General features: G+C 42.0%; 1 protein-coding gene across 1 annotated transcript in view; it reads left to right on the forward strand.

Annotated features, from left to right (window-relative positions):
* The window catches only part of LOC142563657 (polypeptide N-acetylgalactosaminyltransferase 2-like), a 29,722-nt gene extending 11,163 nt beyond the window's left edge, over window positions 1-18,559 (forward strand). Inside the window, exons 7-12 of the mRNA XM_075674244.1 lie at window positions 1,271-1,374; window positions 3,927-4,053; window positions 6,557-6,649; window positions 7,675-7,758; window positions 11,871-12,108; window positions 14,187-18,559. Of these exons, the coding sequence (XP_075530359.1) occupies window positions 1,271-1,374; window positions 3,927-4,053; window positions 6,557-6,649; window positions 7,675-7,758; window positions 11,871-12,108; window positions 14,187-14,318 (778 nt within the window). The 3' untranslated portion in view covers window positions 14,319-18,559. The remainder of the gene's footprint in view (window positions 1-1,270; window positions 1,375-3,926; window positions 4,054-6,556; window positions 6,650-7,674; window positions 7,759-11,870; window positions 12,109-14,186) is intronic.
* The last annotated feature ends 792 nt before the right edge of the window (window positions 18,560-19,351 follow it).

Genomic DNA, 19,351 nt, shown 5'->3' on the forward strand with positions numbered 1-19,351 from the left:
CTCTACAGCACTTTTGAATAAAAGCTATGTAACTTCGACACATTAAGTAGAGTATGCAATGACACTGCAAAATGCAGGAATGTTTGTTTGACATATTCAGCATTCTTGCATCTTCAAAGCCAGAGCCTTTCAATCATTAAAGCTTTGAAACTCCACTTTACACTCTAGGTATCCCTGGTTACTTATCTGCGAGGTTTGGTTGACTTATGTGGCACCAGTAGGCAACAAAATCAAACTTTGCTTTGGCATGTCATCACCTATAGCCTTCAAAAAGCTTTTGAGATAGTGGATTTGGCTGGAAAAAGATGCTGATTTTGTTTCACTTACTGTGTTTTCTGAACTTCTTACTTGTCATGGTACACAATGTTTTGAAGAGAAAAATATTTAGATGGAGTGCTTAGGTAAACAAACAGGGCACTGAATGTATGGTATAAGTTACTCTTTAAAATGAAACCGCACCATGCACCATTTACAACCAGCTTTTGTTGATTCAAACCTCAAGGGACATCCAAGATTGGTCTGAAATGGTCTAATGTAATTATGTTAACCCAGTGTCTGGCATGCATGGCTGGCTTGTGTAATTTTAGAACACAGTTGAGCTAAAAGGCTCAATAATTAACTAAGGCTAGCAGTATTAATGGAAGTATTCTTTACTTCATACCAGGCCTCTTGCAGTAGGAACTAGGTAGGTCCCTGTCTCGCTTCGTTTTAGGCACATATATGCACATAGGTGCATGTCGGTTTCTGTTAGGCCACAGATGTAGGAATGGAACACGTGAATAATTGTCAACCTTACTGTTGTCTGTTGTCTTTTGCGTGCGCCTTGTCGCATAGCAACTTGTTGCTTATTAAAGCGACAGTACACCAATATCCTCCATATTGTGCTGCATTTGGGATTGTTCCAGGTTTTAATGGGGACAGGTGTGTAACTTTTTTTGCAGGAGTACAATAAATTTGCCTTCAAGCTGTCACTTCAAGTAATTGTTGTCATCATTGTTGTTGTCTTTCTGCTGTCTGCACAAACACACAATTGCTTGCCTTACACAAACATGTTGGTCTATCTGGCAAAGCTTTGAAGAACCTTGAGGAATGCCGGAGAGCCAGTTGCCTGGTGAAATGCTTCTCAGCACATTGATTCCTATGGCTTGTATTATCTGCATAACTTGTTGTTACAAAGAGGACATATGTATAGAAAATCTTGGTGGCTGAAGCAATGAGTACAACTTGCGCGCTGAGTAACCTATAGTGAAACATGCATAATCCTTCCCAGGACACCCATGATAGCAGGAGGCCTGTTCGTTGTGGACAAGGCCAACTTTGACCATCTGGGCACTTACGACACAGCCATGGACATCTGGGGTGGTGAGAATCTCGGTGAGCCATACGCGTTTTCTAAATCTCTTAGAATCAGCCAAGAAATCATAGCCAGTGTCAATGAGATAACACAACTATTACAGCTGCAGCTCTTATGTGAGTTCTTTCATATCACAATGTGTCCACGCATTATTTAAAAAAGTTACACAAATATGTTGTGATAGGATAGGTGCCGTGGTTGCCCAATGGCCTTGGTATTGCACTGCTAAGCGTAAGGTTGCGGGGTCAAATCCCCGCCACGGTGGCCGTATTTCAATGGGGGCAGAATGCAAAATCACCCATGTGCAGTGCATTGGGGGCACATTAAAGAACTCCATGTGGTCAAAATTAATCTGGAGCTCCCACTACAGCATGCCTCGTAATCAGACCTGGTTTTCGCACGTAACACTCCAGAATTTAATTTTTAAGGACATTGTAATAATATCTATTCAAGAATGTGCCAGAAAGATTTAGAGAAACCATTTAAATAACCGTTGTGAAGGTAGTTTTGTAGCCATTATTTTTCAAACAGAAAAGCTGATTAGCACTCGAAACATTTTTAGCATGTTATGGTTGATTGAAGCCGCACAAAACATGACCAGAATATTTCCGGAGACAGCACTGCTGTCAATGGATACATTTTCATTCTTCTGACATATACCCATGCTGGTCATCATCATCATTATCATCATCAGTCTATATTTATGTCCACTGCAAAATGAAGGCCTCTCGCTGCAATCTCCAATTACCCATCTTGCGCTAGCTGATTCCAACTTGCGCCTGCAATTTTTCTGATTTCATCACCCCACCTAGTTTTCTGCCATCTTCGACTGTGCTTCCCTTCCCTTGGCACCCATTCTGTAACACTAATGGTCCACCAGTCATCTACCCTATGCATTACATGGTCTGCCCAGCTCCATTTTTTTTCTCTTAATGCCAACTAGAATATCGGCTATCCCCATTTGCTTTCTGATGCACACCGCTCTTTTTCTCTCTTAATGTTATGCCTAATATTTTTTGTTACATCGCTCTTTGTGTGATTTTTAACTTGTTCTCAAGATTCTTTGTTAGCGTTCAAGTTTCTGCCCTGTATGTTAGCACCGGCAGAATGTAATGATTGCACACTTTTCCATGCTGGTATGTTGTGGCAATGCTAAAACTGTATCATGCTCCCAGCAAATAGAAACATTAAGAATAGTGGCATAGTATGGCAACTGAAAAGATAAAGACAGTTGCTTTGTTGCAACAGTAACCATGATAATCGGGCGCAGCACTAGAAGCTTACATCCTGCACTTCCTGCATTGCATGAAAGGATGCAGAGAAAAGGCTCTGTACCTTCTTCTTTTACTATCTTTTTTTAACGCGACAGCATTAAGGAGCTCGTGTCGCAGAAAAGCCTGTGTCGGCGGCGTTGGCCGTGAGTGAAAAATCCCGGAAGGCAATTCATAAATAAAAACAACTTTGCAAGATGGGCTGGGTGGGGATCGAACCAGGGTCTCCGGAGTGTGAGACGGAGACGCCACCACTCAGCCATGAGTTCGATGGTTCAAAGCAGGACAAAAGCTCCTCTAGTGAATGCGGGGTTGCCTTAGAAACATGCCATAGAAAGTTATATTGTGGTGTATATCGGTAATTATGAGCATGTAAATTACAGGAGTCACAGTTAAACAAGTAGCGAAGTACGTTTCCGCTACATGTCTTCTGCGCTTGGCGCACACGCAGAGCCATCTTGCAGCAAACACAGAAGACCCCCTCCTCGCAACGTACGGCGCTGCCCCGACAGGTGGCACACCACTCGCCCGCTTGTCCCCTTCGTCTCATCAAGAGCATGCAGAGCGAATGAGTGGGCAGTGCAAACGGGGTGCGATAACGCTATCGTGCTCCACTCTTGAAGAAGCTTAAGCGTCCTTCAAGTTTTTTTATTGTGATGCTGGTTCAGTGCAAGGTGGTATGTTTAGGGCTTAAGACTTGAAACAAATTTCTCTGAGCCAATCAGCAAAACCTAAAATCACACGTCAAGGTCACCAAATGAAAATGTGTTCTTTTGTGTTGAGCGCTGTAACGGTGCTTCATATTGACTGGTACAGTCAAACATCGTTATAACGAAATTACGTCTAACACAAAAATACCTTTCTTATGTGTGATCTTTGTCGAAAGTATACATTTGTTACATGCTGATATTGACATAAAACATTAAACATATATTTTGTTATGTCCGTTAGTTTGTTATATTGAGGTTCTTGATTATATCCGATCATTTGTTATATCGAGATTATTTTTTGTATTTTGTCAGAACTTCTTGTTGGGCTAGTTGCTGCATGTTACTGAAGTACTAAAGCGCCAAAAAGTGCTCGTCCGTGTCTCTTCTTGTTTCGTCTGTTTGGCGCTTTAGTACTTTAGTAATATGTATTCGTTAATTAGTTATTGCAGATAACTGTTCGTATCAAGGTTTGACTGTATAATTGTATCTCTTGCTTTGCATCCGCAATTTAAAAGCTTAGCTGTGCACAGTCTATGCCGGCTAGATGTGGAGTGCCCTTGATGCGTAATGCCCAACTGTTTCTTCACACAGAATTCTCCTTCCGCGTCTGGCAATGCGGAGGAAGCCTGGAAATTCTGCCTTGCAGCCGCGTGGGCCATGTCTTCCGCAAGCAGCACCCGTATTCTTTTCCTGGGGGCAGTGGCAATGTCTTTGCTCGGTGAGCAGTCTTTCTCGCGTTACCTGCACATTTGCGTGCTGTAACATTTGATCAAGTTACCATATTTACTAGATTCTGACCCATTCTCTTTATTGTAGATATATACTGATGTTATGTGTTCACTAAAATCAAGTACGAAAATCAAAGCTGCAGAGAGTGGTGTCCAAATCTCATGCCTCCAATCTCAAAGGCCATGCTTTGCCACACTGTGGGTGTTGGAAGCACCTGCGAGCTTCACTGTGCCTCGGATGCAATAAATTTTCCATAATTTTCCAAATGAGAACAAATCGCTATTTCTATATTTTGAAAATCTGGTGAGGGGACAGTGAAGGGTATACATTTAATTGTTCTTTTTTATTTATTTAAGTATGAAAATTGGGATGCGCATTGCAGTATATTTATTTTTCGTAGAGGGATTCCAATGGAAAATTTTACTGGCGAATTGCAATGAAATTTCAGTTTGGCTAAATTGGTTATTAATGTGTAGTACATACTGTTAAAGCAATCTTAACAAAGCTGTAGGACTGGTAATAGCTTAATTTTATCATTAGTAGCCCCTAAATAGCACCTCAGAACATTACGTAGGCAACTAGTAATTAGTGGATATGATTCAGATTTCAGAACATGGCCTCTGAGATTTTCAGTGCACCAGAGGCATAGAGTTTCTCACTACATTACCTAGAGGGAAATCTGGCGCTGCTGCACTGTGGTATGCATGGGAATGCCGGTATATTGTGACTTCGGATTGGCATCGTGACTTCGGATTGGCATCGTTCTCGGAGAGACAGGACACCTTGAAGACGCGCTTGGCAAGCACCGTTCCGTCTTCGCAATGATTCATTTTATACTAAAACAGCACGTAAAAAGCTGTTTTGGTTTTATTATTACGCAAAAACTTGTTTTGTTTAACTATGAAAACTTGTTATTGCGTGTACGATTATATGTTATGTAAAAAGTATCAGCGGGCCGCTAAAGTTGGAGGACAGACGACAAGGTTCGTGATCACTTTGAAACAGTTTGTCGTCTGTTCTTGCTTTTGTTCGCTTCGTCATGCATTGTAGGTGAGTAAAGATGTAATATACGTGAATGGAAACATTTTATGAAGATTTTACTTTGAGAACGCGTTATTTGTGTAGCCATATCCACGTTTTAGGCGAAGCCTCGTACAACACCAGCCAACACGAGCCTCGCAGACACATATACCGTCGTTCCCATGACGGCACGGTGCCCCCTTAAGAAACTCCCATAGATTGTTGCGCCAGATTTTCCTCTAGGTGTTATAGTGAGAAACTCTATGACCAGAGGTGCAGCCCAATCTCGGAGGTCATGCAGAGGAGTCATGCAAGTGCCCTAATGCTCTCACTTGTGCGTCATTATCGGCGAGCGATAATGGTAGCGTATTTTTTCTAGCTTTAGTATCAGAAACGTCTATTTTTGCAAGCTTTTCATTATGCATCCATTTGTATTTCAAGTGTAAATCTTTGCACAAGAGGCTGTGCTATATTTGCGGTATCTGAAACTAAACTTTATACATAATCCAAAATTTCATTGCAGTTAAATCTTGCGGACTTCAAAATCTCACAGCATTTGTTTGGCCGCAGGCGATGACTTAGCAGCTGAAAAAGATTACAATTGAATATAACATGGAAAACATATTGCACAGCAAATGTCATCCACTGGTGAGGCAGGTGCAAAGCCTTGTACTCTCTGAAGAAATGGTTATGAGATGTGCCAGTTTTCAGCATCAGCCTGCAATCTTTTGGAGTTCTGTTTACATACTCACTGTGGCAGCGCTTTTGTGGGTTCAGATTCCTGTGTGCCGTCACACACTGGCAGTAATATCCCTCAAGTGCTTCATGACCCTCTAGCAAGTCATGCAGCTTTGCATCATTCCCGAGATCCAGAGAAATTGATGCCACTGCATTTGAGACAGGAAGCAACAAAAGTTTTCTTGCTTGGGTAGATTTTTTTGCAGGGTTATCACTTCCACCACAGGAAATTCCTGCATTTTTTACAGCCGCGAAGCGGGAATAACTGCCCTGATGCACTAGTGACTATGCTAATGTGTTAATATAATAGTTAATTGTGTTGTGCGCACTGAAAGAGATAACACAGGCTACGTAAGAGTGTATGGCTTGCATTTTGTTGCTATGTGATTCATAATCCATGGTGGCATGAGGTTAGCACAGTGACATTTATGCTTTGTGAGCCAGTCTTTCTACTGTGTGTCTGCCATTTGCTACCCCAACACTCTCCTCTTGGTGCTGCCAGGCTGCATTTCATGTAGTATTTAGAAACGAATCAAGTTATCAATAGAGCAGTAGTTATGAGCAACACACTGCAACATGTGGCATGCAGATGACATCCATCTAATAATTCGAAGCCATTTGAATGTTTTTCTGAACCATATGTAGTTTCATGAGAACTCTGTTTTCTATTTTGGCCTTGGCATAGTCGCATAGTTGCATTTAATGAGTGCGTTTGTGTTTCTTTCTATGGGAAGAAATACTCGTCGTGCTGCCGAAGTCTGGATGGATGACTTCAAAAAGTACTACTATGCCATGGTGCCTGTTGCTCGCAATGTTCCTATGGGAAGGTATGTATTTCTCTGCATTAGGGGCATTTCCATATTGCATGAGTCTATCACAGTATCATGCTGTATCATCAAAAAGTACAAAAGCTAATTGTCTAAAATTGGGTAATTTCTGTGAACAGAGTGCACAATGCAATGTATAAGAAATGTGTGCAATTGTGCTGTTTTCAGTTTTTGCACAGAAACATAGTTCAGTGCGTTAAGGACTGGAGCAGTGGTTCAAACACCAAGGGAAGTAATTTGAAGTGCAGGCTTCACATTGTCATCATGCAAGCTTGCCCACTGTGTTACATAGTTGATCATCCAGTTCTGTGCCATTACGCTTTACACATTATTTAAACCTTGATATCTCTGCAGCGTTTCCACACTGTCAAGTGTGGTATTTTGATAGTATGCAAATAAGAGACACAGTGCTGTAATTATCGTGCAAGCAAACACATGAGCAATTGTAGCACATAAGTCAGGCCATTTTTGATTCCCCCACTTCTATCCATTCCTGCACTGGAGAAACGACCCGTACAGGAATGTCATTATTATGTGTCATTATAGCTGATATTATAGATATGTCATATTATGTGTCATTATAGATGATATTATAGATATGTCATTAAAAACCAAGCATAGGCACATTGAAAAAGAATTCTAATTTTAAGCTCAAATTGTGCTTTTTCTACCTCCTCATTTGTAGCACTCCATAGTTGTGTACAACGCCATATGATATTTCCACTTTCCTCTTGGCATTAGTGCTTAGTACTTAACCTTATTTTTTTTTCTTGTCTATGCCTATTGCATAGTGCTTCTGCTGAAAAAGCTTTTCGCAGGGGTGTGTATTCCTCACGACCCAGTGCTCTGGGACCTCCGTTTGCAAATTCTGTTCTCAGTGATCATTGGTGCTGAACCTATGCGTAAACTTTGTGAAACAGTGAAACCTGTGAAATACGGGGCCATTAGGACAGACAGGTAACTTCCATTGGTTTGTGTTTCGGTTGTCTCACTGTCAACACTCTTTCTTCTCTTCTTGTCAACAGCATTGAAGAGCGGTTGAAGCTACGCAAGCGTCTGGGCTGCCAGTCATTCCAGTGGTACTTAGACAATGTGTTCCCCGAACTGAAGCAAGTATCACCCTTTCGGCGCAGAAGGCGATGACAATCCTGCATGGCACCGGAACGTCAAGTCACATATTGGAATAAATCAGCCTGTCAGCATGTTCGCCGGCCTTTTAGAACCTGAATTTCACTACTGGTAGCATGGTGTCTTGAACACAATAACCCTTCAGACACTGCTAATGTCGCATGTTACCAATCTCACTTGCTGTGCATGGCATGGCATCTTAATCCTGATAAAAACGTGTTCTCTTGACATCGTCAAGTTTTCAGTCTCGCTGTGAGTGCATGATACCTTCAACCTTTATCACATGCACTATTGTCGTCACTCTGAGTGCATGGCATGTTTACCGTAACACCGGGGACCTGTGCTGATGTCTCATTTTTGTTAACTTCACCAGCACTGCATGGCACATTGATTTTTTTAAATTATTATTATTATTATATACGAATACTGCGATCCCAGAGACATCATAGCAAGGGTGGAAACTAACAAACTGTTTCAATGAATAAAGGAACAAAATACGGAAGACATGAAAAAAAGCTACGTAATGAGCAACGAGTAACATAATTGGTTTAGAAGCATAAAGGTAGAAACAAAATCCTAAATAATACTAAATTATACAGCAAGCAATAAAACACAATAAGTTACTGTAAGTGTTCCTCAAATGATGCACTGAAGCTTTTTTTTCTTTTTCGGCGTTTTAAGTTTGTGTTATTGCTGTAGTGTTTGTCACGCAATACAAGATTTGTTACCTGTGGACTTTTCACTTATTATTGGCACATAGTATACTGTACATTTATGAATGATGTGATAACACTGAATATGGTTGATCTTACATGCTATTACACATGGTAAAACTGTAGCCACATGCCCGACTCATATGGCAACATATGCTCTATTGCTGTTACGAGTCATTGAGGAGCCATTATTCTTAATACAGTTTACTTCCATTAATTTGCCCCCAATGGGACCGACAAAATTGATTGAATTCTCTAATGGGTTGAATTAAATAAGATGCAGAAAATATGCCAAAACACACTGCCAATTCATTTGCCAGTATTTAGTAACCGGCGGATACTATATGCTGCCATTTTAAGTGCATATTTGCAACGGATAATAATTGTATTCCGATGTTAAATGTGGCTTTCCCTTCAATGCCGGACGCTTCTATGCTCAATTTATGTCCAAAAAGAAAACTAATGTTGGAGTGACATTAAAGGTTTTAAATAAAGTAGAAATATAATGCACACCCTATTTTTTTAGAAAGAACAATTGTCGCACAATGACGGCCAGTTTGCTAAAGCCAATTCCTTGCCACAGTTTTTTTTTAAGAGTCAGCCCTGCCGCTATACATATGTGTTATGCAGTACAGCATATGATTTTTGCGAAGGCGGTTTTGCTTTCATGTCCGATTGCACGGCGCAGGCAACTTTCAACCCAGTTTTCTTTTAAACGAAAACACGGTGCACGTTATATTCAGATAAATACCATAATTGGACATTGTGAGTTGCAGTTATTGCTTGAAATTCTTCGTAGGGCGGGACGAAAATGGGCATTTTCAACGAGAGGTGACATTTGTTTACTGCATTCACTGTTCCTTAAGTTCCATCGAGACAGATACTGCCATTAAGGAGGTCACTATTGGGGTCACTCTAGGGGTCGGGCATGTGTGTGCTGACTGGTCAAGTTCAAATTATCTGGGGAAGGCCAATTTTACAATCAAAATAACAGAAGTTTGAATGAACTCGTAGAAATACACAAGTGCCAGCTGGGACCTTCGGTGAGGATAGAATTAACTGAAAAATAGAAGTAACTGAAGTCAAATTAACGGAAGTCTCCTGTAGTGCATACATTTATCAGAAGCTAAGGTTGGATACTGCACCAAAAGCAGTGCAAAAGGCATACAACATATAAAAAGCAGACAAGAAAATTTTGTTCTGCTGGGTTGCATAAATGGGACTGCCACATCTAAATGATCGTTCCCACTAAATCGTTGGCTGATGTCTGCTCAACTTTCACATGGAGCTACCATTTTGCATAAAGCTAATTTAATACATTTGCAGGCATTACTTACCAGTTTTATCTCTGTTTCAAGCTCCCTGTGTTTCAACAACAACACTTGGTATATGTCTTAATTCCTGGTAGCATTGTCTGTCCAGCGTCGCTTTACGTTTGGTATCAAATGACCAGGAAATTCCGTCAACTAGTGGGGGCAGAATTAAAAAAAGAAAAGCTTGTGTAGCAAGCTTCGGGAGCATAGTAAAGGGGCCCTGAAGCAATTTTCGAACATAATAAGGAAATGTTGCCGATCTGTTGTAGAGGCTGCTGTGAACATGTGAGCGAAATATTACTGCACTTTATGCAGCTGACAATTTAATATCCCGTGTGACGAACAGTGAAAAATCCCTTGCTCTCACTTCCACGGTGTCGTAATGCAAGGCATCGCAAGCAGCTGGACCTACCAACAATGCTTTTGGCTGATTCCACGATTGTGAGAGCAATACATAATTGCTAATTTTCAGTTAAATAAATAAAAATATTTGTGTGCGCGATCTCGAAAAGGCAGAAAAATTATTTAATCTTTGCCCTGCTGGTCTACACAAAACAATTGCGTGCAGCTGCGTCTGATGCATGTGGCCTCCAAAGTGGCAGCAGCATGCTGCATAGCGTAGTCTACCGCAACCACCAGAACGAGCCCTTTTGCCCCCAAGACACTCAACTTTTGTGCGGGCCTTTGCTCCATTGGCTTCCAGTGTGCTAGCAGAGTCAAAAAGAGAGAGAAAGCCAAGTATCGGCACAATAACTCCACTGATAGCTGAAGGATTTTAAAAATTTTTGTGGCATGAGATTTGTGGGACAACGTACTTTGACTGTGTGGCCATGAAACGATTACTTAAGAAAGTGTTTCTAGGGTCTTTTAGAGAACCCCAGATGGCCAAAATTAGCTAGTGTAATGTTTCCAGTACAAGCCCCACTACAATATAAAAGTTAAACAAACAGGGATAAAGTGCCTCAGAAGAAGGAAAGACAGGGAGGTTAGCCAGTGTAAATACCGGCTGGCTACCCTGTGCTGGGGAAAGGAGTAAAGGGAATAAAAGGAGAAGGAAGAGAGAGAAAAAAAAAAACATAGGCCAGCCTCAGAAAGGCTGGCCTATGTTTTGATAGATGGGCCTATCTTTGACAAAGGTAGGCCCATCTGTCGAAACATAGGCCTACCTATCAAAATGTAAACCAGCCTTTCTGGTGCACCTTATCCCTGTTTATATAAGCTTTATACCACAGTGTGCTATTCTATTTGTCGGCCCCCTTCTTGATTTTGGAAGCCTCATTAAAATGTTTCTCGTAGCCCCCAGATGTTGCTATGTGATGTTATGTCCCAAAAATGAGCCCGTCAACAAGTTAAATGCCATCAAGCCCGCTGCTATGTTGTCCCTCTTAGTCTGTTTTACATTGGGATTCACTCAGCATTGTGGCTTAGTGGATATAGCATTCCGCTGCTAAGCAAGGTGTTATAAATTTGATTCTCAGCCAAGGCAGTCACATTTTAGTGGAAACAAGATGCAAAAACAGTAATCTACTTCGATTTACGTTCACGCTTAAGAAACCCTAGTGGTGGGAATCAATCTGGTGGCATCACTACCGTGTCCCTCATAACTCACATTACAGTTTTGAGACATTAAATCTTGTATTTTGAATTTTTCAAACTTGATCAATCAGTCAATATATCAGTGAAATCTCACCAAGCCCTCCACTACGGCAGTTCTCATAGGCCCCGTCTTGATTTGAAATTTTAAATGCCTTCAAGAGATCAATCAACCCCTTTCAAGGAGCATTCTGGTATACTTGACTGCAAGGTGCCACCTATGGCGTTGTGCTGCCTAGCACAAGGTCGCCTGTTTCATTGCTGGCTGCAGTGGCCGCATTTCAGTGGGGGTGAAATACAAAAATGCTCATGCACTTAGCTTTAGGCGCACGTTAAAGAACGCCAGGTGGTCAAAACTAATCTGGTGTCCTTGACTACAGCATTTCTCGCAGCCACAGTGTTGCTTTGGCACGTTAGACCCCACAAATTGATCAATATTATTTGTCAGCGAAATAGAAGTTGAATCAATTGCAGGGTGCCAGCTGCTGGAGGAGAGAGACTGGCTTCCCTGCGGCAGGGTTCGCTGTGCCTGGACACCCTGGGCGGGAGCGAGGGCTCGCCTGTGGGCCTGTTTGCGTGTCACGGCGCAGGTGGCAACCAGCACTGGAGCCTCGCTTCGCGTCTCATTGCCCACGGAGGTCTCTGCGTCACGCTCGACGAGGAGCAGGGAGGGTCGCTGCTGCTAAGACCCTGTGGAGGACACCCCTCACAGGTCAAGATCATTTGAGCTGAAATGCGGTTTCATAGAGGCTTCTTAGAGGCAAACTAATGAAATTTCACTTTGGATAAATTCATTATATGTGTACAGTGCTCAGCAATTCAAATGCGATACTCGTAGCACATGACTGCTCGCATTTGTGCCACCAGTGTGCACTGGAGGAACCGAGCTCAAGCAGTGAGGGCGAGAGTGTTTGTGAGGCATGGCAACTGCATTTGGTGCCCCAGCGCTCACCAATGATGCAACAAGCACTGGCTGCCATGTGACCAGAGTGCCATGCTTGAATCACTGAGCTCTGTACATGCTGTTGAAGCAACCTTGGCAGAGCTGTAGGGTTGGCAATTGTCCAATTCTTTTTGTTGAGAGCCTTTGAATAGCATCTAAGCAGGCGACATGTGTGCCTTGTCGTAAACAGAGATGCGAGACAAATCCCAGACTCAGATTTTCATTATGCTGCGAGTGCTGCCCAATCTTGGAAGTCATGCCAAAGAGTCACACTGGTTCTCAGGATCTCAGCATTCTGGGTTATGTGACTTTTCCAGCAAGTGATAATGGCACTTTTTTCTTGTTTGTGCTGTTATCGAAATAATATATTTTTTGTAGCTTTTGATGATGGTTTCACTTGTGTTTCAAGCATAAAATTTTGCGTGGAGGCTACTCTCTCTATGCCACCTTAGATTAGGCTTTCTCTACGTGGTCCAAGATTACATTGCAATTGATTTTTGAAGTGTAGTAAGGCTGTGGCCTTCGCTTCTTTCCATTGCCCTACTGACACTTCCCATTGGAGTCACATAATTCTAGAAGCCTTACAACTGCTCTTGGGAGAATGATGTGGAATTTAGATGGGCTTTTTATCAATTTCATTGGTACTGTATGGAAAATTTGGACAACATGTGGAAGGGCTTCGGTAGTGCAGTTTCACCAGACACTTGTGTCCATTGCCTCTGTTGAAGCAGAAAGAAAAAAATTGTGCAGATCCCATGCAGTGTGAGAATCAATGTTATGCAAAGCATTCTGCAGGTGCCTGGCTATCTGGCGTTTCTTGGCATTCTGCAAAGCGATACCAGGTGGACCAACGTGTTTGTGCAAATTGAGTAGCATTGTGTGTGGGTTGTGAGCGTACGTCTGGTGATGACAGTTGAAGATGATCGCCTCGCTACGATTACAGATTGTTTGATCTTTCAAGTGCGCTAGTTTCTTGCTCTTATTATTGCATAAAAAGCATGTGATCGTTAATATAAATCTTGAAAGAAATATTTATAGTAAAACTGTCTACGGTTCTTTTATTTCTTGATTACAAATCATGCTGGCACAAAACTTTTATGGCGGCATTCGACAACTCAGAACAAGCGGCCAGAAGCAGACGCTGTCGGAGACAGCGGCCGCGCACACTCCGCTCCAACCATGAGGGACATAAGTAGTTCCTTGTGGTGCCATAAGGGGCGCCAATGCCAACGTTCAACGTGTGATAACACGTCTGTAGCTGGGTGTTTCCTCCTTACTCGATGTGACATTATCACAACTCGCGTTCCCGCTGGCGCAGGCCCATAGTTTCGCCTTCGTTATTCTTGCTCCATGCTAGCTACCTACCTAGCTGCCGCATAGTGCCAAGAATGAGGCAAAGAATGATTCGCATTAAAATAAAATGTTTGAACCAAATTTTTGCAGCAGTCAGGTTTAAGATATGCTAATGCCACAACCATGCCAACAGTTGTGTCCTCCGAGTGGTGTATATCGTGCTCGAGACAATGCCCCCACAGTTGCAAATACCATATTTGCTGCAACTCTTGGATTAATTAAGAGTTCCCTAAAGCCATGCATCTTGAGCCATTTTAGATGCTGTGTTACATAAGTTCATGCGCAGTAATATGACTTATGCCAATATCAGCGAGAAACAATTTAGATTTTCTTTCATATACCCAATAATTTGTTATGTCTATGTTCGTTATGTAACGGTTCTACTGTAATTTTTCACACTGTTTTTTCACAAAATTCCAAACCAACTTGCGTGCCAGCTACCTGTATTCCATAGCGTAGTGATGCCGTCCTTGTTTTGGCTATTGGCTGTGCAGAGGTGGCTGTGGCTGGATCACAAGCTTCAGCAGCCCGGTGGCAAGCTGTGTCTGGACGGCACCAACGGACGTCTGACGGCCAAGCCATGCCACCGAACTGCCTCCTCGCAGCGGTGGGCGCTGTCCACCTGAGTGGCCTCCTTGACAGGACATGGCTGTTACTTAAGGGGCAACTTAAGACTGGTTGTGATGGGTGTATCAGAAGAGATTATCACAACTGCCATCGCTACTTCTCTCGATAGTTCAGCGAAGTACTGATACCAAGTTTTAAATTTCATTATAATGAAATCGCGTTTAACACGAAAATATCCGAATTACATAATTACATCCAATATTCGTTATAATCATGCATTTGTAACTTGCTCAGATTGGCAAGAAAACATTTACTTTGTTATAGTATCCAATAATTCATTATATTATGGTTCAACTGTACCATATTTTCCAGTGTACAAGTCACTTTTCCCAGAACATTTCAATCAATGCTTTTTATACAAGGCTGCAGCATAGTTTGTAAGGTATTCTAGCAGCACAAACAGGAACGTGAACACAAGAAAGCACAAATACACACCCATGGCACTAGTCGTAAACAAATACAGTCGACTTCCGTTAATGCAACCCTGACGGGAACAACAGAATTAATCGAATTATCCGGTGGGTCGAATTAAACTGCAGAAAGAATGACACAACACAACGCTGATTAATTTAGCAGTATTTGCCCTATTTTAACAAGCCCCCTAATCAAATGCGTGCGTGCTTTCTATGTGCCTGAAGTAGATAAATAATATATAAATGACACTAAAGCTCCTAAACAAAGTAGAAATTTATTGCACGTCCGATTTTTTTAGCTAGAAAAATGGACAAGCTTCTAATATGCGTTCTGCATTGGCGGCTGGTTTCCCAAAAAGACAGCTTCGCCGCAATACGTTCTTGCTTAGCAGTAAAGCATATGAAAGCCACAAAGGTGGTTTTGGTTTCGCATCTGATTATTGCACAGGCCATTTGCGGCTCAATTTTCTCGGGGGAAATAAAACGCATGTTAAAACTGGGTGAATACCATAATCAGACATTGTGAGGTATGGTTATGGCTTGAAAATTTGCCTAGGGCAGGTTGAAAAACATTTTCAACAGGAGATGATGTGCTCAACGAAGTCACTCTTCCCTAAGCTCTGTCAAGGCAGGCATTGCCTCTAAAGTGGTCGCTCTTGGGGCCAGGCTTGAGTGTGCTGACTGGTCAAGTTCGAATTATCTGGCAAAACATTTGATGAAGGACATAATGTATGTGTTTATTATTATTTTTTTTTATACAATATGTCCTTTAGCAAGCATCAACTAGCCCAACAACATGCTGTCCTACAGGGCTTTGATGATTTTGGCTAAAGGCCAGTATGTGGCTCTCATACACTTAACACAGCCATGCGTTGTAATATACTAACATTCAATTTTGTCATTCCTCCATTAAAGCACAAGTATGCACACCCACATTTCGTTGCACTAACCAAACAAGGACCACATGCACCCGTTATAAATGCACAACTTATGTGCCAACGTTTTCTTCAAAGACCTGCTGACAAGAGCGGCATCTCACATAAAAGGCGTGCTCACAGCGGTGGACTCGATAGCTACAATATTCCGCTACTAATTATGAGATTGTGGGTTTGTTTCCTGGCTGCATTTGGTTGGAGGCAAAATGCAAAAACGCTTGTGTGCTTAGTACTTGGTGCATGTTAATGAAACGCGGTTAGTCAAAATTAATTGGGAGCCCTCTGCTACTGCCTTTCTCACAGCTTCTGTATTCCTTCCGAATGCTGAACTCCATAATCTATATAAGTGTAGCTTATATACTGGAAAATATGGCATGTGTTGTTTGTTTATTGCAATATATTAGACAGCTTCAATCATGAGTCAATACCGAACGCTTTGTAGAATGTATCTTGCCATTACTTGAAAGGTTGCTTGTGTAAGTGGCTGAAAAATGTATCACCTTGCGAAGTAAACTTTAGTACAATTTAAGAGAGGCCCTGAAATGAAGCACATACAGTAGAATTCCATGTAAATGAGCAAGGATTGCTGATGTCACATACTTAATTTATGCAAGAGCTGGAGTGCACCATAGTAGTCTTCCTGGTGCATCCGTGGTTTTTGAGCGCATCTGACCACCAGTTGCGACTGCTGTATGTGTCGTTCGAATCGCATCCACCAGTAACAACTCCCTTGCAATAATGGAAGCGCATTTCAAAAGCCATGTTCTGGTGTACTAAAGGCACCGTAAGTGATTGCACAAGCTGGAAGCATGTTGTGGATGCCATGTGCAGGGAGTCTTAAAGGGGCCCTGAACCACTTTTTATTGAAGTGTAGAAAGGCCTTCGAAGTGAAAATAGACTATTTCAGAAATACTTTGCCACGAAAAGTATTTCAATAAGTTCAGCAGAAGCGGAGTTACTGGCAATCAAACACAGCCTCCGCTGTGCTCCCGTTCCTTCATTAGTGCCTTGCACTGCGAAGGCTACGGCGCATTGAGATGTGCCCACATTGCTGCAATTTCTAAATGTCACCGTGGCACACAGTTCAAATTTCATTTTGGATGTTAATGGAGACACCACGACTTCTGCCCTTGGTGCCTACAACACCCTAAACATAAGCCAAACACGGTTGTCCTCAGCGAGCCGCACGCTTAGCCAGTGGACTCGTGGTGGCACCCTGCGGCGGTCGCGGTATCTACGTCATGTAGCCAACTGCAGCTTGTTGTCAGCTATAACACTGAGAAACTTTGCTTCAACATCTCGTTAAACAGAGATGAATGTCATTTGGGGAAAGTGTGAAGGTTTAGTCGTCTGCCGGGCTGAATCATTGATAGAACAGCGCTGTTGTTGCTTTGGTGACACTTATACCTGGTCATGATGCAAATATGCCACATTTGTTGCACCTGCTGTCATTGCCAGCACCTTTGTGGCTTAAACGTGAGTAGATATTACATGGTGGAGCAAGCCTGTCTGTAGGAGCAAACTTAAGCAAAGTCTTACGTGGAGCTTCTCCTGCAATGCATGAATTGACATGCAAATGTACGCCCAACCAGTTACAGTTTCTGGAGCGTCGAAGTTGCAAAAATGTTGTGATGTTTATGTAAGCCAGCCTAGAATTTAGTGGTGCATTGTGATAAATGCATGGAAAAGTATGCATTGCATGTTTCAAATCTAGAGCCTAAGTTTAGTTTTGTTGTAGATCCCGTGCTCCAAAAACTTTCATGGTCAGGTGCAAGTATCAGAGCGACATATCATTGCAGATGGTCGAGAGGCTAGGCTGCCACTTAGTCTGCAACTAGATGCATACAACGAACAAGAAAAAAAAATCATAAAAGCATTTGAGCAGAGTTGCGAGCTGGAAGAGAAGTCTATGTGGCAATGCCTTCAGAGTCTCATTCTACACTTTACATAGTGGTTGCTCTTTGTCATGTTGGATGGTAATGAAAGAGCCGAATCGAATCATGTGGTTAACTCACCATATTAGCTCTGCTGTTTTCTTCTTTACATAAAATGAACAGCACTGGATCGGTAGGTAGGTGGCACAGGGTAATGTTTGTGTAATTAGTCACTTATTCCATCAGTTATACTTCTCCGTACAGTCGCTGTTTTTTTTTTTACTTTCCACTCGGTCCTACCGGTCATCCTCTACTTTCTTAACTTCTAGGTGTCGAGATCTCCAACAATGTCCTCCTGAACGTGAGGTTGAACTCGCTTCCGTATCACCAGACTTGCAGTCATTGCTACCTTATAGGCGATGTAACACTCATTGCTTCTCATTACATGCCTGAACCATCTCGCATCTTCCCTCACTAACCTTTGCTGCAATGCCAATTACGTTGACTGGCTCTCAGATATAGTATATCTTTTTTCACACTATCTTTCTTGCTCTTCCAAACATTTCTCCAGGCATTCTCATTTAGCTGCTGGGGTCAAAATGTTAGGGCTTTTCTAGTGCTCATTGATAATGGTACATGACACACTGCTAAGAACAAGTTGTATAGAACAAGTATAAAGGCCATTAAGTTTTGCAGGTGGGAACATGGCTACTCAGTTCAGGTGAAACCACTCAAAGGGAGAAAAAAAAAGAACTGTTCACGTCACTTTGTCACCACGATGCACTATGCTCCAGTTTCATACACAGCAGGCAACAAGGCGAAAGCTATGCATGTAGCGCAGCCATAAGAGTATTGCAGTTTGTCTCTCAAAGTGCAACAGTTTTTGACCTGCGACACCTTTTATATGGAATAACTGCTTTATATATTAGAACTATAACTTGCGGATGCAAGTTACCTCAAGTCCTGTATTATTTGTGCGTATCTGCACATCTCGTAAGCAACATACTATAGAATACATTGTTGCGCCAAAAAAGGAAAATAAAGACTTGGGAAGGAAGAGTACGAAAAGACAGATTGAGCGCTTTTCGTACTCTTCCTTCCCAAGTCTTTATTTTCCTTTTTTGGCGCAACAATGTATTCTTTAGATCCCAACCAACTCGCCCAGCAACAAGTTCTACTCAACATACTATGTTTTGGCCATGAGCGCATGCGATTCTCTGTGGCTGCAGAAAAATATTATCCTACTTGTTTGATGGCAAATACGTTCAAATCTCCGACCTCTCTCATGCTATAAATACATTATATCTTGCAATGTAAAATACGAGATTTAATTTCATTTCGGATTGCATGGAAAGTACCTAATGTCTTTTATATGTAAAGCATTACTTTCTCATCATGGATGCAAACAGTGAGAACTCTCTCTAGCCTTCATAGCCTGCTGTGTATGAAATGGAGTACAGAAGCCACAGAACGTGTCGCCGGCAAATAGGGCTTGTCTCACACAAAGAACTATTGGACCACACCTGTGTGATTGATTTTTTTGTGACCTGCTGTGGCAATTCCACAACTGGTGTTCCGAGCCAAACATGAAGTTTTTTTCATGACTGTGGCAAATCAAATGGACAAGCATAACCTCACTTCTGGTATTCAGAATGACTAATGGGACAGTTCAGACAAGCAAGATTTGTTTTTAGTGCTCAAACAACAAATTATTGTTTACACTGGCCATTGGCTTCCATTAAAGAATATGCAAAAAAGAGTCTACCCATGTTTTTCTAATTACTACCTTTGGTTGTACTCAAACATAAGG

The sequence above is a fragment of the Dermacentor variabilis genome, chromosome 11 (assembly GCF_050947875.1).
Source record: "Dermacentor variabilis isolate Ectoservices chromosome 11, ASM5094787v1, whole genome shotgun sequence".
In the NCBI taxonomy this organism is placed as follows: Eukaryota; Metazoa; Arthropoda; class Arachnida; order Ixodida; family Ixodidae; genus Dermacentor; species Dermacentor variabilis.